Below are 23,831 nucleotides of genomic sequence, written 5' to 3'. Positions count from 1 at the left end.
TTACATAGATGAGTAGATTTCATTTTGGCAGATTCATACCTGCACACAATATGCTTTGATTATTTTTACCTCCCTGCTCCATCCTCTATCTTACTTTCATATTTCACATTACCCTCTTAATTTTAATTGTTTTTTTATTCAGGGTTTTAAAATTTCTATTAGTACATATTTGCAGCACATAATGATTATATTCATTGTGGGGAGTTGGTCCATGCACATAATGCATCTTAATTCTATTTTTCATCCCCTTCCTCTCCTTTCCTTCCCCCCGCCTCCATCTCCTCCTTTTGCAGAAATTATGCACTTACCTGTTTTCCCTACCAAACTGAAATCACCTTAAAGATATATATACTATCTGTAATTCGTAACTTAACATGTGTGAGTCCACAGCCAGTTACAAAATTTGAGAGGTTCAAGTGCAGAGTAAAAATAAGAGATTCTTATCTAAAAATAGTTAAGAATTCCAAGACAGTCACAGAAGAGAATTAAACCAACCATGGACCCTTCAAAGCACAGGACCCTGTGCAACTACTTACCTGTACTATTGCCTTCGTGTGTGTGTATGAATGTGTGTGTTTGAAACAAGTTTAATATTTTGCTTCAAAAATTAAATCATAGAAATTTCTGAGAATAGCTCAGATACTATAGTAGATAGACTTCTGATTTGACTATGAAGAATGGGCCTTTTAAATTAGGTAAACTGAATAAAGATAATTATCAAGAAAATATTTTCAGGTTAGCAGTAATTGACTATTTTGATTGAAGATTGTATATTTTGAAAAAAATTGGCTAATCTCCAGTAATTTTCTGTTTAAGTTGACATACCATTTCACTTCAATTGTTTTTGTTATACTGTATTCATTGTTCTGAGAATTTTGCCTTCCCGTTTAATACTTATTGATTATAAGTTATGAAATTTATATTATTTTGCCTCCCTATTGGCTTTTCTACACAATTCATCAATTCTATGAGGAAGTATAATAGTAACTACTTGATTTTTTAAATCATAAACTATTAACATTTTTAAAATCCATAAAATATTTTCTTTGTCCCTATGACTAAAAATTATATTTAGGTTATCTAAATAGCAACAGTTAACTTAAGATTTCATAGTGGAATTGTTTTGAAATGATATTAATTTTCTTGTAGATGGAACACTCTTGAGGAAGTTAGAATGTGCTCATTTTCATATAACTATAAAAATTCCAAATGCTTTCTGAACATTTTCAAGAGATTCTTCATATGTAGAAGCAGAGTCCAGTGAGGAAGTTATATCTCTTCTTCTATACCTCTAAGTAATTTCCCCTCATTTTTCCCTCAAGTTAGCTTGTGCATATGCCTTTATTTTGCTAGCTTGTAGAGTGTTTGCCAACAAGAGGAAGGAGGATTTCCTCTTGTGAAAATTGTTGATGGATACACTTTTGCTCTGTCCCTGAAAAGTTCAACCACAGAAAGAACAAAAAAAATTCAGGCTATGAGCAATTACATACCTCCACACTGCTGTCAGGGGTTTTAAATAAGTAAACACCATCCAGAGCATGTATAGCTACAGAATTTATCAGTAACAGTCACTCCAGCTTCATCTGTCTTCCCCATCTCCTCATCTGGGTTCCAGTAAAATGGGAACACTTGACCTTTCCTCCCTCCATTCTGTCTTCCTAATCTACTTGCTCTCTTCCTCTTTCCTATCGTTTCCTTTCTGCCTTCACACATTCTCTTCCCCACAAGGTCTTCATGTCATTGCTGTATCTCATTGTCATTCAACAATACTGAGTGCCAATCATGTGCTGGACCATTCTGAGTGGGAGTAAGCTTAAGAAAAGGCGAGGGTGGCTTGAAGTTCAGGTAAATGTGAGGATTGGGGATAGGACCCTGATTACCCAGGGCCTGGAGGACCTGGTACACAGTAGCAGGTAGCCTGAGGGTGAGAAGGGTGATCAGACATCCTGCTGCTCTGAGGAGAATGAAGAGGTTGTGGGGAAGAGGGAAAGCTTGATGATCCCTTAGTTTTTGTGGTCACTGGGCAGGGTTTATTTTGGAGGTGGTATGGACATGACTTGCCTATGGAATGGACATGGGAAATAAGACTGAAAAAGCAATCAAAGAACCAAATGTCAGGCTTGAATGACTTTGCCTCACTCTCTAATTTATTGTTGTTCACTTTCTCTTTCTGACTCCTTTCCCTTTCCCTCTTTCTTTGTTACATGATAACTGAATCTAGTAGACTCTTAACCCGGTCCAAGTTCATTCCTGGTCAGCAGTCAACTTAGAAGTCACAAATTCCTAGAACCTTTCCTGAGATCCCCACACTGGGTTACCAGCCCTCCACATCTCATCCCCCTCTTTATATCAATTTCTAGATTGCCGAATTATTTCACAAGGTCTTATAATACAGGGGTTCCAAGCATGGACTTTGGAGCCAGAATACAGCAGGATTTTGTCCTAATTTTGCTAGCTAAGTGAACTCTGTCATATTACTTAAGGAAATCTCTATACCCACATCAGTCAAGTACAGGTAAAAAAATGTTCTACCTCATAGAAAGTTTTCCATTCATGAATATATGGCAAATGCTGAATAAATTGTAGCTATTATTATCTGGTTCTGGTTTCTATTACCCACCTTCATCTAAGTAGGGTTTCTATAGAATATCAGAAACCAAACTAAAGTAAGAAATACACAGGTGATTCAGGACTGGGAAAAAATTAACAACTCAGTAACACATACTCCCAATGCAATTTGATTTATTAGCCAAGTCAGGTAAATACACTTGTGGGAATCATAGTTATTACAGTTAATTTCTATGTCCTCCACTTAATTTAGAGGTTTGGATTGTCCAAAGATAGCACTTACCTACCAGATTAGGTGGACCCACAAAATTATATTTCCTTAAGGTTTCACCTGAGCAGGTGCTCATTCAGAAGATGGAGAGGGGAAAAAAACTGATTAGAGATTGGAAGGGCATAGGGCGTGAACCTCTTAATCATTCTTCACTTCCTTTTTTTTTACAAGATGACTTGGCAGCCTCTGCCACATCCGCGGCAGAAGCGGCGACGCCTCCTTGGTGGCGTTCCCTTACAAGAACCCAGCTTTTGCCTTGCACATTTGTGGCTTCCGTGGACATATTAGCAACTGGTGGTTTTAGCTCCCAGTCGCTCAGAGCCAAGGGGGTGAGAAGTCATCTGGAAAGTCTTTTACCCCGAATCGCACTGATTCACAAGACCAGCTGGTTTCTCCTGAGGCACTCTGAAAATCTGCACCGTACTCAGGTCCTGGTCCAGGTGCATGGTGAAGAAACCCAGGGGATAAACCCAAAGATTGAACCTGCAGACCAAGCGCAGAGTAGAAACTGAAAGTACTCCCGGCTGATCCTACGGAAGTTATGGAAAAAGCAAACCGGAGAGCCGGGCCGTGATGTGTGCCGCCCCTGGGATGGATGAAGAGGCAGGCGCCGCGTGGGAGAGAGAAACCAGCTGCAGAGACTGCCCTGCCCAGCACCGACTCCTGTCAAGTCCACGGAAGAGTAGGGTTCTGGGCGTGATTATGGGTGGTGAGAGATTACTCCTGCTGCAGTTGAGGTCATCATGACTATGCCCGCCTCCCGCAGACCATGTTCCATGGTAAGCGCTCCTCTCCCAGGCGCACGAGTTCGCGCGCCTGGCGCACCCGGGGACTCTGGGACGCGCTGCCGCCCTCCCCCGCCTGCCCCCGTGTCTGTGCACGTCCGGGAATAGCCCGGCCTTGCACTTTGGACCTACTCTGAGCACAGCCTCTCCCTTGGTCGGGAACTACCCGGGCCCGAGGACCGCGGCTCCCAGCCTCTTGTACCTGGGCGGCTGACTTTGGCAGGCTGCGGAGAAACTACCTGGTGCCCGCTTTCTGTCCCGAGACACAGCGCTGCAACCTTGGCGCTGCTTGGCCTTGGCAGCCCGCGGTCAGGTCATACAGGTAATCAGTGGCTGTCACGGGCAGTCTGTCTGTCCCTTGTCAGTTTGTCCCTCCCGCAGCAACAGGACGCCCAACGAACCCTCCCCGTGCTCTTGACTGCGCAGAGTTACTCACAGGCAGCCTGGGTTCAGCAAGTGGCTGAGTTCTAGCAGCTCCGAACTTCCTGGAGAACTGAAAGCGAAGTTCCCTGGGGACCCGCTTTTAAACCCCGAGGGACAGGTCTTTGGAAAACCCCGTTTTTCTCCCTCAGCAGGGCTGGGAGTTTCCGACTAGGGCTGTATCTTGTAACGATTGCTGGGAACCCAAGCCTGGGGCAGGCGTTGCGAAAAGCCAGATTTTGTTTTTATACATGCTGGCTTCTTGATGGAGTGGAGTCAGGATTAAATAGACAAATGTCTAAAATTCTAGGTGCCTGATGAGATCTAGTGTATTTTATTTGCGCAGAACAGACTGAAAATGGAAAGGGACGGAACTGGTGTGAGCTGAATTCCACTGGCGTGGCCAATTTGCTTGCTTAATTAAAGAAAATAAAAAGGAATAAAAGAGAAAGGGATGTGAGGGGAAAGCGTTTGCTTAGGGAAATCGGAATGTTCCAATAAGCACTTCCTCAAGCCAGAGGACCGATGGGGGAGGGGGCTGCGGAAAGGGAGCCAGCCCTCTGGCCTTCCTTTTGATGGTGCGGAACTTTCCAGGCTGCTCAGTTACATCAAGAGTCATTTCCCCTCTCACAGGTATTAAAGAGCCAAGAATTGTTAGGAGCTCAGAAACAAAATTAAGGGGTGGAGGGATGAGAAAGAAAATTATGGGAGAAGATTTATAAGGGATGTCCTTCGGGAGTTTAATACAGAATTAGATATTGAACACATTCCTGCTTTCTTTCCAAAACCTTTCATTCTTCTTCATTACTTCTTTCTGGTCCACTCTGGATTGCACTACGTCTCATCCAGAGATAAAAACAAAAGAAAGCAGGGTGTGTGTTTTTAACACTGAGACTTTATCTCCTGAAGTATATCTATATTAGTCATGCATCACAAATTGTTATTGGCAAACAAAACATTAAAATTCTAAGCTCCTAACGTTTGCTATAATGAATGACTTTCTTCAGTTTAGTTCCAAGAGATTTCACTAGATGTTTAAGCTCCATCAAGGTTGTGTTACAATGACTCTGTACCCTTTGTCTTTGTTATTATTTTGGGGTGTTGAAGATGAGGACCCACTGTGTGCCCCTCAATTGTACTGTGTCGTTTGTGTGCTTTCATCATATTTCAGGATGAAAAAATGGAATGGTTATGAAAGCAGATAACTGGAAATGATTAGGAACTCTGAAAAGGTATAAAGAATTGCAAATGGCACTACATCAGTGTTTATACATCTTAAACAAAAATGGAAAAGGTTTTTCCATGGAACCAACTTATATGCCATATTGACACTCATTCATATGGGGTTTTACCCTAGTCTTACCCCTCCCTAATACATAATCTACTGTAGTAGGAGCTGATATTTAGTGTTTTTTTTTCTCTGAAATAAGAGCATATGATACAATTTCAGAGCTTGGCAAAGAAGTACCTTGGCTTATGCAGAGGATTTTTAAAAAATTATTTGCCTTGACTTCATATCCAGTTATTTTTATGGGAAGCAGAGTGGGTCAGTAGGCAGTACTTTAGTTTCTAGAATCCCTAACCTAACCAAACCAGATTTGAATCCCTAGTTCTTACTAATCACATATGTATTGGGAAAATGTTCTTTGGGTGCCAGATTCTCCACCTGAAAAATGTAAATACCATGTAGATAAGTAACTCATAAAGTGGTAGTGGAATTAAATTCCCAGTGAAAGTAGGTCTATGTAATAGATGTTTAGTAAACCTCTGTTTGTCTTAAAGACTGATAAAAGAATGGATTTGGTGGAACCAATTTATTTATGTTCACTTTGACCCCATAACTTAAACAACTGAGGATAGAATGTATTATTTGGCTTACATTAAAAACCAACAAGAATTTTTAGACAGCCATCATTCTGGTTTAACCAAATTCCCTACTGAAAACAATTCTCCAGTTTCAATCCCTTCAGGAGATTTAAAGACAATTCCACAAGCCCACACTTGACTTGCATTGTTCACTATGGTTTGTCTTTTCTGCGACCTAATGAAAAGTTCACGGAGAAGGGGAGAGGTGATTGCCAATGTAGGAAGAAAGAAATGCAAACAAAATAAAGTTGAGTTCCTTTCCCATTGTGACACCCAAACCATACAATCTTAATATGTTACACATATTCTGTGTGTGATGTGGAAAAAAAGACTTCAATTACAAAACTATACATCATTAATGAGAAAGTTGGGAACCTATGAGATCTGGCTTCTCCCTGGCCCTAGGTGAGTATATAGAACGATCTCTGAGATAATTTCAAATTTAAAGAATTTCTCTACTTGGATGACCAAGTAGATTCTTATAACTGAGGTACTTGAAAGCTAAAAGAAATATAAGTTTTTATTTTAGAAATTCAGTATCTGAAATTTAACTGGCATAACAAAACAAAAACTCCCAAGTTTCCATATTTCAGATCTCATGCTTTGCTTTGCCCTAGTCTATCTGGAGCTAACTTGCTCGATAACAGAATTCTGCCTTTACAGGCAACATAAATTGTTTTAGAACTGATAAATTAGCTGTAGTACAAAAAAAGGCTGAATTTTCCACCAGACCACCATTAGAAAACATTGGCAAAATGCCATGTAATGAATTAGTAAGTTGAGATAGATTTTAGGAGCATTTTTTGACAATGGAGGTGAAGAACACAGTTCTTGCTTATAGAAAACAACCTCATTTTGAGATAAAATTTAAAGATATTAATAAAAATATTTTACTTTTGCAGTAATGTTTATTTTATTCAAGTAATATATCCTTTAATTTCTCCCTAAGTATAACTTTTGGGCACCTGGAAAATTACAGAGAAAATTTTAAAAATGTGTTTTATGCAACCTACACAGATCCAATATGAGGTCAAAATATACTTAATTAGCAATTGATTATTGTTTGAGGATCCCCTGGATGAAGATGTAGTAATAGAAAAAAGGGGGGCATATAGTATTACAGGGAAGTGATTTTCATTCAGAAGACCAATGCAATTACATGTTATCAAAATACTATGGTCATTTCTAGTCAAATTCTGATAACATAGCAAACTCAGGTCAGCATCCAGGATTCCCTAACAGTTCCTGGCACAGAGTAGATGATAAGTTAAAGGTAATTAAGATCAATCATTATTAACTTGAGAATAAATGAGTTCTTGTTGACTATGTATATAGCTATTTATTGGCAGAGCTATGAATAGATTTCATTTCTCAGTATTAGATTTTTTATTCTCTATATCAAGTGTCAGTAACATATAAAGAAAAGTAAATTAGTTTGCTTTCATAACTGTTACTTAGCCTACTTTCTATATTTATAAAATGGGACACTAGGAGGACATTATTGGAAAGTACAACTAATTTTTTAGGTGATAGATAATAACATGCCAGTTTTATTGGGGACTTTATAATATTTTTAGTCTACAGGCTATTGTTGCAATATTGGTTCCTTGGGTTTGAAAGAGTGTTACTTATACTCTTGTACTCTTTAAATAGGGAAGGCCCACATGTGAAGCATTTTGCATCAAACAAGTACAGTTAAAGTTCATTTGGGAAATTAACAGGAAGTGTATTGTCCACATAATCAAGGTTTCACAGAAAGACAAGGCACTATGACAGGCTTGTGAAGAAATAAATCAGATTTAATGTTTCCAAACACCACTGACTTTCTCTTTAGTATATTTTTACATCCTAAATGATACCATGTATAATTTCATTCCTTCTAATTGGCTGGTTCCCCCTAGCTGGAAAGGCTTATCAAAAGCAAGCACGAATCATTAGTTAACAGGTGTGAACTTGCTTCTTGGTTTTTCTAACATGGCAAGAAGCTGAATAGAATGTGGATCTCTGGGCACATTGTACAGAAAAAAGTGAAAATGTAGGAAGTAGAGTCCCAAAATATGATTAACTGTGTAAGAGTTTTGGGAAGGGAAAACCCTTTAAGGTGCACTCTTTAAAAGAAGGAATATAATCATAGTACAGATAACCCCCCAAACTGCTTCTGCCAGAATGCAACTGGATATACCTTCAAGTAGACCACTTTCAAAGTTTTACATAAATAATCACATGCCATATATCACAACATTTCAAAAATATGTGACTTATTAAACTTCAATGTACCCCTTTACCTTTTCTTATAGGGATGTTCTGCAAAAATCCATATTGGCTAAGGTAATGATATACACCAGTATCTTTCAGAAGCATTTTTTAATTTCATCACATCCTACACTTTCCCTAAGAGTAATTTCTATGTAAAAAAAGTAAATGAAATCTGAACTCCAAAATGTTACCCCACTTTGGTTGTCTATAATTTGAGTATTTATGGTTCTCCTACACTACCAAAGAACTGAAATGCATTTAAAAAATCTCTAGAAGTGCTCCATCCCATTGATAAAGTACAATCAAGTGTAACATGACATCACATTTAGCTCATTCTCATTTATTGTTGAATTTAGTTTCTTTTAGGTATATCTTTGGAATTCCTCCCTTGATCCTTGTTCTGTTACCAGTAACTTCATCTAATTGTCATCTTAAAGATAAAGAAGGTAAAGGATATGAGAATGTTATAATGATCAGCATCAATGAATTGGTATGTGGTTGTTTTGTTTTCTTTACATTTTCACTGTTTGGGAAAATTTGAAATATACTTTTGATATGTAGTTTTATAATAAAGTATCCATCTATATTTCTTGAAAAGAAAGTTAAATAACTATAGGATAAAATAGAGTGAACTGCTGAGTACATTGCACATTTTTATAGTTGGCTTCATTATATCTTTTAAATTTTTTCCTCTCAGTTCTCTTTCCCGTACAACTAAAATTTATATAAGCATAATTCAGCTTCACTGCCTGTGTTTTCTTTCTTATCTCCCACTTACCATGTTAGTCTATATAAATGCATTACATTATGAAAAAGAAAATAACAGAGAATATAACTTATGAAACCTATGATGAAAAAAGATTTATTTTATCTGAATGTGTGCAAATACATGTATATGCATATATGCATTTTAATATATGTGTATGATATATAACTTTCTGCAAGTTACTTTTTATTTGCTATGGATGACTTTTTGATTACAGGTTTTAAATTTTAGAGCAGATTTTGACTTGTGGAAAATTTAAGTGCAAAAAGTAAAGAATTTCCATGTACCTGTTCTTCCTCTGTATGGTTTCCCCATTATTATCTTTTTGCATTAGTGTGGTACATTTGTTGCAATTGATAAACCAGTATCAATATATGATCATTCATTAAAGCTCATAGTTAACATTAAGTGATATTTTTTGTGTTAAAGAGTCAGTGGGTTTTGATAAATATATAATGTCATGTATTCACAAGTGTGCTGTCACACAGAATAGTTTCACTGATATAAAAGTTCCCTATGATCCCCTGATTCATCTTTCCTTTCCCCAAATTCCTGGAAAGCACTGATGTGTTCACCATCTCCATAGTTTTGTCTTTTCTAGAAGGTTATGTAGTTGGAATCATGTAGCCTTTTAAAAACTAGATTCTTTCATTTAAACATGTACATCAAAAGATTTTCTATAATTTTTTGTGGCTTACTAGCTCATTTTTCTTACTGCTGAATAATATTCTGATAGATGGATATGCCACACTTTACTGACTGATTAAATGATGTATCTTTGTTCTTTCTAATTTTGGGTAATGATAAAGCTTCTGTGATTATTCTTGTACAGTATTTTGTGAATACATTAGTATTCAACTCCTATGGGTAAATACCTAGGAGACTGGTGCTGAATTATATCATATGACTATGTTTAGCTTTGTAAGAAAATGGCAAGCTGTCATCCAAAGAAGACATTGTATGTTCTTATCTGAAATGAGTAAAGCTCTAATGCTTTTCACCCATTCCAGAATTGGCTGCATTGGTGTTTGCTGATTTGTAAGCATGTAATTGTTCATAGTGATTTCTCATTTTCATTTTATTTTTGTGGTATAATTTGCAATGTCTCTTTTATATCTCTGATTGTATTGATTTGTGTCTTCTTTCTTTTTTTTCTTGGTTTATCTAGCCAGAAGTTTGTCAATTTTATCTTTTGCCAAACTAACTTTTTCATCAACTTTTGTATTTTTTATTGTATTCATTTCTGTTCTAACCTTTATTATTGTTTTCCTTCTTCTAATTTGAGGTTTGGGATATTCTTGTTTTTATAAGTCCTTGAAGTATATTTCTACGTTGTTTCTTTGAAATCTTTTTTTTTCCTGTTTTCCTGTGTGCCTTAATCTTCCTTCTTAGTGCTGTTTTGCTGTATATCACAATTTGATATATTTTCATTTTCATTTCTTTTGAAGGAATTTTTAATTTCTTTTTTATCAACTATCCAATGGCTGTTTAAAAGAGCATGTTGTTCAATTTCTATGTATTTTATAGTTTCCATTGTTCTTCTTGTCATTGATTTTTAGTTTTATTCCATTGTTATCTGAAAAGATACATGATATGATTTTGATTTTTCTTCTTAAATTCTTTTATTGGTACATTTTAGGTATACAATACATTTTCATTTATCATTGGGTACTTGTATCTGTACATGATGTAGCTTGGTTCTTACTTTTTTCCTATTCCCCTGCCCTCACTTTAACCCCTCTACCCCTCCCTATTTACAAAGACTTTGTTTCCATTTTTTCCTTTCCCTTCTTTCATTTCCCCTACTCCTTCCCCTTCCCCTTCCCCTTCCCTTTTGGACCTTTTCTTCCTATTTCACATTATCAATTATTCATTTTAATCCTTATTTACACTTTCAGTTTCTCACACCAGAGAAACTATTAGGTATTTACCCATGTATGTCCTATTTATTTCACTTAAGAGTATAGCTTCAATGTTTATCCACTTAGCTACTTAGCTAAAAATGTCTCTAGTTTCTCATTCTTTAAGGCTGAGTAGTACTCCATTTTATTAAAAAAAAACACACACACACATCTTCTTTATCCAGTCTCCAGTGGATGGGCACTTGAGCTGATTCAAGGCTTTAGCTATTACAAACTGTGCCGCTATAAACATGGGTGCACATATATCACTGTGGTATGATTCTTTTAATTTTTTTTGGAAGATACCCAGCAGAGGAATAGCTGGGTCAAATGAGACCTCTAATTTTAGTTTTTTGAGGTATCTCCATACTGATTTCCACAGTGGTTGCACCAGTCTGCACTCCCACCAACAATGGAGCAGGATTCTCTTTCCCCACAGCCCCACCAGCATTTGTTATTGGTTGATTTCTTGATAGCAGCCATTCTTTCTGAGGTGAGGTGGAATATCAGTGTTGTTTTCATCTGCATCTATCGAATGACCAGTGATGTTGAACATTTTTTCATATATTTATTTGCTGCTTTTACTTCTTTGTCTGAGAAATGTCTGTTCATTTCAGATGCCCATTTTTGAATTGGGTTTAAAATTTAGGGGGTCTGATTTTTTTCAGTTCTCTATATATTCTAGATAGTAGTGCTTTGTCTGAGGTACAGCTGCTAAAAACTTTCCCACATTGTAGGTTGTCTCTTAGCTTTGTTCGTGGTTTCTCTTGAAGTGCAAAAGCTTTTTAATAAGATGAGATCCTAGTTGTTGATTCTTTGTGCAAGTTCCTGTGCTACTGAGGTTTTGTTCATAAAGTCTTTCCCTGTGCCAATGTCTTCAAGAGTTCTACCTAACTTATCTCCCAGCAAGTTTAGAGTTTCTGTTTTAATATTTAGATCTTTAATCCACTTCAGTTTTAGTTTAGTGCATGGTGATAGATATGGGTCTAGTTTTAATCTTTAACAGGTTGAAATCCACTTTTTCCAACATCATTTATTAAAGAGGCTATCTTTCCTCCAGTGATGATGGTTGGCTTTGTCAAAGATGAGGTGGCTGAGTATGTCTGTAGTTTTTTCTGTATCTTCTAATCATCCTCAGGTCTGTTTCTTTGCCAGTACCATGCTGTTTTTATCAAAGTGGCTTTGTAGTATAGTTTCAAGTTGGGGATTTTGGTACCCCCTCTCATGTCTCTGTTGCCTAGAAATGCTTTTGCTATTCTAGGTCTCTTCTGGTTCCAAATGAATTTTTGGATTATTTTCTCTAGTTCTGTGAAATATACTGTTGGGATTTCAATCGGGATTGCATTGAATCTCTATAGCAGTTTTAGAAGTATGGCTATTTTCACTATATTGGTTCTTCCTACCAAGGAACAAGGGATTTCTTTCCATTTTCTTATCCTCTTTGATCTTTTTTCAGAGTGTTGTAGTTTTCAATGTAGAGGTCTTTTGCTTCCTCTGTTAGATTGATTCCTAGATATTTCATCTTTTTGGATGCTATTGTGAAAGGAATTGTTTCCCTAATTTCTCTCTTGATTGTTTAAAATATTTTGAGATTTGACTTGTAATTTAACACATCATCTATCTTGAAGAATGCTCCATGGGCTGATGAGAAGAATGTCTTCTCTATTGCTGTTGTATTAAATATTCTGTAAATATCTGCTAAGTCAATTTGCTCTATAGATCATTCAACTCCAGTGTATCTTTGTTGATATTCTGTCTAGATTATTTGTTCTTTGATGAAATAGGGTGTTTAAGACTACAACTATTATTTCATTGGGATCTATCTCTACTTTAGATCTGATAATATTTGCTTTATATATTTGATGGGTACATATATATTTACATTTGTTATATATTCTGCTAAACTGATCCTTTTATCAATATATGATCACCTTGCCTCATTTTATAGTTTATTAATGTCTGTTTATATGATATAAGTTTAGCTACTACTACTAAGTTTTGGTTTCTATTTGTATAGCATATCTTCTAACCTTTTACTTTCAGACTATACATTTATTTACCAATGAAATGGGTTTCTCATAGGCAGCACATGGTAGAGTCTTACTTTTTTTATCCATTCAACTAATCTGTGTCTTTAGATTGGTGACTAGTGTGTTTACATTTATTGATATTATTAATAGGTATAAACTTCATTCTGTCATTGTTTTGTGTTCTTAAGATGCTGTATATTCTCTTCTCCATTCCTCCTCTCTCATTATTTATCTTTGTGATTTTGTAGTTTTCTGTTATTATGAGGTTTGATTCTTTCTCTCTTGTCTCTCTCTGGTTCTCTGTTCTGCAAGTGAGATTTGTACATTCATGCATTATCCTGATCATAGTCCTCACCTTTTTGTTTCTAGCATAAGACTACCTCTAAGCATTTCTCATAGGGCTAGTCTGGTGGTGATGAACTTTCCTAGTTTCTGCTTTTCAGTAAAACAACTAATTTTTCCTTCATTTGCAAAGAATAGTTTTGGATATAGCATTTCTCTTTAGCTGGTTTTTCTTTTAGGACTTTGAAGAAATCATTCTATTGTCTTCTAGTCTATAAGGTTTCTGTTGAGAAATTTGAGGTTAACGTGGATTCTCCTATATGTGACTTGACATGTCCTGTTTTTAGAATTTTCCTTTTGTCTTATATTTTGGACCTATTGCCTACCAATTCTTTGCAGATGGTAATTTTTGGTTGAGCTCAGTTAGAGTTCCTTGAATTTCTTGGATATGGATGTCCATATATAAACTTGAAGACTTGAAAATTTTTCAGCTAGTATTTCATTAAATAAGATTTCAATGATTTTCCTTATTCTCCTGGAATTTCCGTAATGTGAATATTTGTTACTTAATAGTGTCCCATTTGTCTCATCTGCTTTCCTCATACTTTTTTTCTTCCTTTCTTCATTGTTTCTTTTTTTCTTTCCTTTTTTTCTTTTTTTGTCTGAGCTATTTTGTCCACAAATTCAGAAATTCTTTCTCTGCTTAGTCTAGTCTGTTATAGAAGCTTTATGCTGTATCTTTTTAATTTAATTGATTAAAATTTCCAACTTTAAAATTCTGATTTTGTAAATTTCTATCTCAGTTGAATTTCTTGTTCATATAATTAATTGTTATTCCCCTTGGATATTTGGCACCCTAATTAATATTAGTTGACCAAAGATACATGAGTTGGGTTGTGCTGGGGTGTAGCTCAATGGTAAAATATTTGCTTAGCATTCCTAAAGTGAGGAAGGGAGGAGGGAAGGAGAAAGAGAGAGATTAGCCATGGATTTATTCCCAATTCTCTAATTGTATTCCATTGGTCTAATGGGTCTTCATATCAGGATCAGTTTGTCAAAGAAGCCAGATGAGATGCTGAGAAGGATTATGTTGTGCCTGAAAAAGAATTTGAGGAGTATTGTCTTCTGAATATTACTTAAAAATGTTTCTGGGGCCAAGGATTTAGCTCAGCAGTTCTGTCACCTGCCTAGCAAGTTCAAGGTCCTGAGTTTGATCCCTGGTACCAAAAAAAGGCTTTTTTTGTATATCTTTTTATTGGTACATTTTAGGTATACAATATAATGGCATTCATCACTGGAGATATGCACCTTTGCATACTCTCTTGGTTCTTATTTTGCCCCCTTCCCCTGCCCTCCCTTCAACCCCTCCATTTCTCCCTATTTACAAAGACTTTGTTGCCTTTTTTTCATTTTCTCATATTAATTCCATTCCCTTCTTTCCTTTCCCCTACCCCTCCTACTTTCCCTTCCCCTTTGCCCCTTTTCTTCCTATTTCACATTATCGATTATACATTTAGTTCTTATTTACACTTTCAGTTTCTCACACTAGAGAAACTATTTGGTATTTACACATGTGTGTCCTATTTATTTCACTTAAGAGTATCACCTCTATGTGCATCCATTTAGCAATAAATGTCTCTAATTTCTCATTTTTGATGGCTGGGTAGTACTCCATTTTATTTTTAAAAACCCCACATTTTCTTTATCCAGTCTCCAGTTTATGGGCATTTGGGATGTTTCCAAGTTTTAGCTATTAAAAACTGTGCTGCTTGCTATGAACATGGGTACACATATATCACTGTGGTATGATTCTTTTAATTCTTTGGGGAAGATACCCAGCAGGGGAATAGCTGGGTGAAATGGGACATCCAGTCCTAGTTCTTTGAGGTATCTCCATACTGATTTCCTTAGCTCTGTGGTTTCGCCGCCTGCCTTGCAAGCACAAGGACCCGAGTTTGATCCCCGGTACCAAAAAAAAATAAATAAACTGGGCCGGGGATTTAGCTCAGTGGTTCCGGCACTGGCCTCGCGAGTTCAAGGTTCTGAATTTGATCCCGGGTACAAAAAAAAAAAGTGGGGAAAGAGGAACACTGCTCCATTGCTAGTGGGAGTGTAGACTGGTACAACCACTATGGAAAAAAAACCTTTCTGAAAAAACTTCTCAAAAATGATCAGTAATATATGATGCTTTTCCATTTATTTAGACCTTTATTTTCCTTGAACAGTGCTGTGATTATAAGAATATACGTTTTATACTTTTCTTGTTAAATTTATTTATTCATATATCTCTTTTATTCTATTGCAAAGGAATTCCATTCTTAATTTTATTTTTAAATAGCTTATGATTCTTATGTACTCTTTACATCCTTATTTGTCTTTCTTTGCTATACCATGAGCACCTTAAGGACAATGTTTATGTTTCATTCATCTTTGTGTCTCACTGGATGAACATCACAATATGTGTCAGTTTTTTCTTTAAATACTATATGAATTATAAATCAATACCATAAATTTTAGAATTTAGAACTTATTTCAAGTAATTGAGAAAGCATTTTCTCCTTGAAGATATATTTCTTTGGAAATAATTTAATTTAAAAATCAACTAGAAAAATCTATCCATCTGTAATGTGACACATCATGCACAATAGTGTGTTAATTGTCATCACTTTTAACCTGCTACTGTTAATGTGCTCTCTATCTTAAGTAATGACATTAGCATTTACCCAGTCATTCCATCCTGAAAACATAGCATCATCCTTAATAATTTCATTCCATCTCATCCATCTCCAAATCTTATAGTTTAGTATATTTCCTTAAAACCTATGTAAGTCATTCACTGTTTACCTTTTCTGCCAAGTCTCAGGTCAGATAATCATCAGATATCGCTGGGACCACTTTCCTGATCTTCCATAAGTCCCTGGCTGATCTCCCAGCCTCTGTTGTACATTTGTTCTCTTTACTTACATTTCAGTTATCTTTCCAAATTTAAATCTGGTATTGTCTCTCACTTAAAAATAAAAACTTTATTAATTTAAAATATCTCTCCTGGCCTACATATGGGACCTATTGGCTTGCTTGCAGCAATAGCTGAAGAATACCAAAATCTAGTCAAGTATTGCTTTAAAATATGTCTAAACAGTTGTAAGTTGTATATTTAAACAGTTGTAAGTAACAGAGAAAATATTTAAACTGACTACAATAAATTTAGTTCATTATATCAAGTTCTGCTAGAGTATAACACATATATAATATAGGAACATGAGTGAATCCATTGCAATTGAACAAAGTAAGTTGTCTTTTTAAAGCACAGTCCTTTTGTTTTATGAATAGTTTTTTCAGGTATAAAAACAAAAGAAAAATGTACCAATTAAAAAATAGAGACTTGGAGTGGATTAAAACAAAAAAGATCCACTTATGGGTCTATAAGAAATTTACTTTAGTATAAAGGTACATATAGATTAAAAGTAAAGGCATGAAGACTGATATATCATGTTAATACTAATCCAAATTGGACATTGCCATACTTATTTCAGACAAAGCTGGATTCAGTGCAAGGATTATCAGGGATAAAGAGGGGTATTACATAATAATAAAAGGATCAATTATGTAATATACATAAAAATCCTTACTGTGTATTGTCTAAAAATGGCACCATATTCTGTGTTGCAAACATTGATAAATTGTAGAGAAGTAAGTAAATCCACTATTTAAGTTGGAAAGTTCAATACTCTTTTGGGTAATTGACAGATTCCACAGACAGAAAATCAATGAGGATATAATTGAATTAAAAAGCATCATAAATCAACCTGATCATATTTATAAAATACTTTGTCCAACACACCACAATACAGAATTTTTACAGGTTCACAAGGAATATTCACCAATATTAAATACATTGTGGTTAAAACACATGTTAAAATTTTAAAAATAGAAATCATATAAAATATGTTCCTAAAACAAAACATACTTGAACTAGAAACAAATAAAATCAGAAAGATGAATCAAAAATCCCAAAATATTTTGAGATTAAACAACATATCTTTCAAAATATGTGAGTCAAAGATGGATTCTCAAAAAAAATAAAAATATTTGTAATTCAATGAAAAGAAATTTCATATAAAAATAATGGAGAACTGTCCCGGCCCGCGGGTAAGTCAACGGAGACCCTAGAGGGGGAGTGAGAATGACAAAGGACAGGGGACACGAGAGATGGAGACAAGACAGGTTTCTGATCAAGTCTCGTTTATTGCGGAAGCTGCTACAGCATATATACCGTAGGGCTAGAGGGAGGGAGCAAGGGGAGGGTACTGGGGCTACTTCCTTGTTGCCGGGTAGACTTGCAGCAGGCTTAGACATGCCCGTAAAAGGCACTCAAGAGTTGTGGGGGGGGGCAAGGCCCCCCACAGAGAACAAAATGAAAGTCATGCTTAAAACATTGGATGCATCTATGAGGAAAGAAGACAGATATAAAATCAATAATCAGCTTTTACCTTAGGAGAAAATCAAAACTAAATTTTCCAGAAGAAAACAATAAAAATTACACATGAAACTGAAAACAAGAGATATTGTACATTCATGGATAGAAAGCCTAAATATGGATAAGATGCTTGTTCTTTCCAAATTGATTTATAGATTCAATGGAATTGCAGTCAAAATCCAGAAAGCTATATTTTGGATATGTACAATCCAATTTTAAAGTTTATATAGAATGCCAAACAACTATATTAGAAGAGACCAAAACAGAAGATTGACACCACAGTATTAAAGAAGAACCAAACCAGAGGGTTGACAATGCCCAAATTTAAATTAATTATAAAGCCAGAGCAATCAAAACTATGATATTGATGAATGATACATAGATCATAGTAATAGAGACTCCAACATAGACCCAAGCCAATATAATTAACTGATCTTTGACAAAGAATCAAAGGCAATTCAATGAATTGTTTTAAATAAGTCATGGTGGAACAACTGAACATACACATACAAAGCAAACAAAGCAGACATACTTCTCACAAAAGTTGACCAAAATGGATCCCAGACAATACAAAACTCAAAACTATAAAACAACAGGACATAATGTAGAAAATAATCTAAGTGACCTTGGGCTGGACAGTGATTTTTAAAAATACAATACCAAATATCTAAATCTATTTAAGAAAAATTAATTGGTCTTCATTATTAAAATGCTGCTCTGAATCACTGTAAGTAGAATGAAAAAACAAGCTCAAGAGTGAAAGTATTTGTAAAACATATATGTGATAAAGAATCTATACTCAAAATATCCAAAGATCTGTTAAACTCAATTAGAAAAGAAATAGTTCAATGAAAATTGTCAAAAGATTGAATAAATGTCTCCCCCCAAAAGATATATACATAACAAATAAGCATATGAGAAAACGTTCAATCTCATTTCATTAGTGAAATGTAAATTGAAAGAGTGAACTAACACATAACTGTGAGAATGTCTAAAATCTAAAACATGGCAACATGAAATGCTGGAAAGGAAGTAGGGCAACAGAAATGATCATTCATTGCTGGTGGGACTGAAAAATGGTACAGACCAAGTCAAACTTGGAAAAGTATGACAAATTCTTGCAAAGCTACATGTAGTCACAGTTACATAATATAGTAATTATGCTCCTAAGTATTTGCTCAAATGGAAAACTCATTTACCCACTAAAATTTGCACACTTATGTTCATAGAAACTTTATTTATTCTCTTTTTTCCTTAGTTTGGCTTACCCATGCTTTCTTTTGTTGTTTTCTTTTATTGTACATGGTTGCAGTACATGATGTTTACATTGATCTTAGAGAGTGGGTACATGTCTTGTAACATGAACATGTCTTGAAACACCTTCTTTTTTGTTTTTAGTCTCTTTCTCCTTACTACCCACCTCCCTCCCTTTGCTTCTACCTCCTCTTTCCCATTTTCATTCTTGTTAAATCTTAGCTCGTGTTTATGACATATTTATTTTTAGTTACCAAAAATAGGAGAACCAAAGCATCGCACATATGTATGTCAGTTTTCATGTTTTAAAGAGGGTTGCTAGGATAAGAAATGGCAGACAGAAACATACTTAAATGAGGTGAAGTTGCAAGCTTAACTTAAAAAAACCATAAACTAGAAACTCAAACCAAGGAAAAGATACTTCTTTATCCTCAAAGTCACAGAAAAGTCACACCCAGAGAATGAGGAAAACATTCCAAGAATCCACATAGCAAACAGCATTCCCTACAACATATTTGGCACAGTGGATTGAATAATGGTGCCCCAAAGGGATTCCACCTGGAGCCTCTATTACCTTATTTGGAGAAAAGGTCTTTCATATTTAATTATCAATCTTCAGATGAGGTCACCCTGGATTAGGTGGATCCTAAATTCAATAACAAATGCTATTAGAAGTGAAAAGCAGAGAATAGACACAAAGGAAAAGATCATGTGAAATTAGCGTCAGAGTCTAGCTACAGATTAGAAGCCAAAGAGTGCCAGTGGTTGCTACCATCAGCCAGTAAAAGCTAAGAGTGAGGCACGGAACAAGTTTTCCCTCAGAGCTTCCAGAAGAAAGCAGCTCTGCCTACACTTTGGTGTTGGACTTCTTGTCTTGAGATCTGAGACAATAACTTTTTATTGTTTTAAGTTGCAGTTTGTGAGAATATGTTACAATCAGCCATGGGAAACACACATATGGTGACAAAAATGGACAATATCCTGAGAAAAAAGTCTCACTAATACTCCACTTAAGAGAGAGCGGGTGAAAACATCTACTGAAAGGGAAGAGGACTGGGCTGATGCTTTTCTGAGAATGATGTTCTCTGTCTGAAGCAAAACATTCTCAGTTGGAAGAAAATGCAAAGTCCAAGTGATGACTGTTTCATCTTGGGCATCAGCTCCCTACACCTGATGACACACTTCAACAAAAATAGATTGTTAAAAAGAGCACTCAGAGGCTAGAGATTTAGCTCAGTGGCACTATGCCTGCCTCGTGAGCACAAGGTCCTGAGTTCGATCCCTGGTACAGAAAAAAAAAAAGAAAAGCATAAATGAAAAAGAGCGCTCAGTATTGACTTGTTAAAAGCGTCCAGTGTTGATAATGGAGGAGGCGGTGCGTGTTCGGAATTGGGGATATACAAGAAATCTCCTTACCTTCCTTTCAACTTATTTTTAATTGAAAACTGCTCTAAAAATATTCTTGAGTCAGTCTTTGTCCAACAATACAGTTGTTCACTCCCCAGTGCAGCACCAATGCCGCATTTCCCTCTCCATCTATAGGACTCACATTTCCGGACTTTCTAAAAGCAGATAAAACACATAATATTGTGGCCAAATTAGCAAAAAATACAAACAGCTCAATTAAAAGGGCAAAAGACTTGAATACACATTTCTCAAAAGAAGACATGCAAATGGCCAACAACTATAATACCAAAAAGAAATGTTAAATGACAGTAATCATGAGAGAAATGCAAATCAAAACCACAATGAGGTATCACTTCACTCTAGTCACAATGGCTATTATAAAAAAGAAAAAATAAAAGTGCTGAAGAATATGTGAAGAAAAGTTACACTTAACACATTTTAATTTGGGTTATAAATTAGTATAGCATCTTAGAAAACAATATGAAGCATTCTTTAAAAATTCAAACTACAAATTCTACTACTGGGTATATATCTTAAAAAAAGAAATTAGTAAGTTGAAGATATAGCTGCATTTCCATGGTTATTGCATCACTATTCACAGTAGCCAAGAAATAGGATCAAACTAAGTTCCATCAATAAACAAATGAAGAAAATGTGATATATATACACAATGGAATACTACTCAACCATAAAAATAATGAAATCTTAACATTTGTGACAACATGGATGAATTTAGTGGAATAACTTAGACACAGAAAGACAATATTGCATGATCTCACTTATAAGCAGAACCTAAAATAATTGATCTAATACAAGTAGAGAGTATTATAGATTTTACCAGAAGCTAGGGAGGGTAGAAAAGAAGGGTACTGGGTAAAGCTTGGCCAAAGGATATACAATTATAGGTAGATAAGAGAAATAAGTTCAAAAGATCTTCCGTCGGCAGAATGACTACTGTTATTGATAATTTACTATCATTCTGAAAAATTCAAAGAGAGTGAATGCTATGTGCTCTCATCACAAAAATAACTACGAGGGGTAATGCACTTGTTAATTATCTATAAGTAATCTTAGCACAATGTGTATTTACTTCAAAACATCATGTTATACGTGATAAACAAATGTTATCTGTCAAATGTTTTGAAAAATTCAAAAGTTCCTGAGAAGAGACCTTCATCAGTGAGATGGTGTCATAAGATACGGAGTCAAGTGTCAGCACAGTATAGTACACTTTAAGGTGAAAACAACATGACAAGCATCCAGATATATCACAACAAAGTAAATCTGAATGAATAAAATTCATTCTAGAAAGCAATAGATTTCAAGAAACAATTAAAATATCCATTAATATGCTGCACCATAGTTCTTTAAAGTTCAGATGGATTCAATGAAAAATGAGATGATAAAAAACAAAATGAGGGGTAGGGGAAAGGAAAGAAGGGAATGGAATTAACATACAATGAAAAAATGGAAACAGTCTTTGTAAATAGGGTTGGAAGGGTTGAAGGGAGGGCAGGGGAATGGGGAAAAAATAACAATCAAGATATATTATGTAAAAGTACAAATTTCCAATGATGAATGTCATTATATTGTATACCTAAAATGTACCAATAAAATTAATTTTTAAAAAAAAATTTAAAAAGCATAATGAAATGAAAAAGGATAGTATACAGCCAAGGAAACACGCTAAAATCTAAAAATATACCCTTTCCTCATTTTAGACATGGCACATGAATTAGAAGTAATATGAAGAATAAATATTAAATAAAATAAAAAATTGTCTGTAGTCACTGTAAATCCAAAGTAAAAAGACAAAACATTTTGCCCAAACAATAATAAATAAGAAGAGACAACAACAAACCAATTTGCCAAATTGTTCTTTTAAAAGAGAACTCATCAAATGGAAGAGTGAAATAGGCTATGATAAAGAAACTTTTCTACCAAATGAAGAAGGAAAGGAATTACCAGGAAAAATGCATATAGTGAAGTATAAAAAATTATACAGAATGATTGTCAACAAGATACATCTTGGTAAAATGACTTAATTCAAGATAAAAGAAGAATACTGCAGTATGGAAAGGCAAGTTATTTTGGGAGGAATGAATGTGCTTCAGATTTTCCATATCTGAGTGCAATGGAATATTTACAACATTCTGAGGAAAATATAATATGACAAAGTTTTATATTTAGCAAGATTGTTCAAATACAAAGTGCATAGGCAGAAGATTTTGCATGTCAAATGCATGGAATAGAACACTGATCCTTTTATTTTCTTGAAGAAAAAAGGGAAGGAGCAAGGGAAAAAGGGAGGGAGGGAGGGAGGGAGGGAAGGTAGGAGATGGATGAATAGAAGGAGGAAGCCAGGAATCCTACTAGACATAAAATCCAACCAAGAAAGAAAGATGTATAAATGCAGTAAAAAGTCTATTAATGAACATAAATCTCATTTCTAGAATTATAATAGCCTCTTCTTTCCCTGCCATATATGATCGAAATATACAGTGAATATTTGGATTTTTTTTTTTTAATTATTACCATAGAAAACACATTGCCATTAATTCTCCTCAGAATACTCTTTTTTTTTTTTTTGGTACCAGTAATAAACTCAGGACCCTGTACTTCAGGCGGTGGCACCACTGAGCTTAATCCCTGGCCCCCAAGGGATCTTTCTTGCCTCAAACACAGTTATCCCATCATTCTTGCTACGTTCGGAAGCAGTTCTGAAAGCCCTCTTTCATGAGGTGTAATGAAAAATGGTGAATGCTGCTGTGGAGTGCCATCTAATAGAAAGGCAGGCTGGTGAAAGCATTACCGTATTTCCTCGTCTACCCTATTGACCACCTCTTGCACCATGCAACTTTTGGCTCTTCCCCAAAATCAAAATAATCATGAAAGATAAATGTTTTGAATTAATTCAGGACATCAAGGTGGCCACAACAGGAAAACTAGACACCCTGAGGCTATCAGAGCTGCTTCAGAATGTGGCAAGAATGATGGGATAAGTGTATTGGAAGTGAGGAGGAGAATTGGGGGTGGATTAATAGCAATGTATTTTTTATTGTAATATTTTTTAACTTTAAACATAGACTGTATTCTTCAATCACACATATTATTTTATCTTATTCATGAGTATTATTACTATATGAAATTTTTCATTTGTCAGAACAGAGATTCTCTGTCTTCTAAATTGTAGATTTAGCATCTAGAATATTACTTGGAACAGACAATATATATATTGGCTAAGAGAAATAATGCACTTATATTTTAAAATATTTAAATTCTATTTTTAAATTATATTATAGAGATGTTATACACATTAATGACTGTCTTGGTCATTACTGGTGGCCGTATCAAAGTAACATAGTCATTAGAAATGAGATCAAGGTAGTAACATGACTGGATTCTGTTGAGGACCATTTTCCTGATTGCAAACTGTGGACTTTGCCTTTCCTCATGTGGTGGAAAGAGGGCTAGAGAGCTTTAATAGTCTCTCTTTAATAACAGCATTAATTTCATTCATGAGATCTTTGCCTTCCTGACTTAATTAG

General features: G+C 35.2%; 1 protein-coding gene across 1 annotated transcript in view; it reads left to right on the top strand.

Moving 5' to 3' along the window:
* Positions 1-3,049: 3,049 nt before the first annotated feature.
* The window catches only part of Il7 (interleukin 7), a 43,711-nt gene continuing 22,929 nt past the window's right edge, over positions 3,050-23,831 (top strand). Inside the window, exons 1-2 of the mRNA XM_021255999.2 lie at positions 3,050-3,618; positions 8,523-8,656. Coding sequence (XP_021111658.1) covers positions 3,609-3,618; positions 8,523-8,656 — 144 coding nt within the window. The 5' untranslated portion in view covers positions 3,050-3,608. The remainder of the gene's footprint in view (positions 3,619-8,522; positions 8,657-23,831) is intronic.

Source organism: Heterocephalus glaber, unplaced genomic scaffold, assembly GCF_053883595.1.
Source record: "Heterocephalus glaber isolate CG9 unplaced genomic scaffold, H.glaber_assembly_v1.0 deba00001553, whole genome shotgun sequence".
NCBI lineage: Eukaryota > Metazoa > Chordata > Mammalia > Rodentia > Bathyergidae > Heterocephalus > Heterocephalus glaber.
This window is presented reverse-complemented; position numbering and strand designations above follow the sequence as displayed.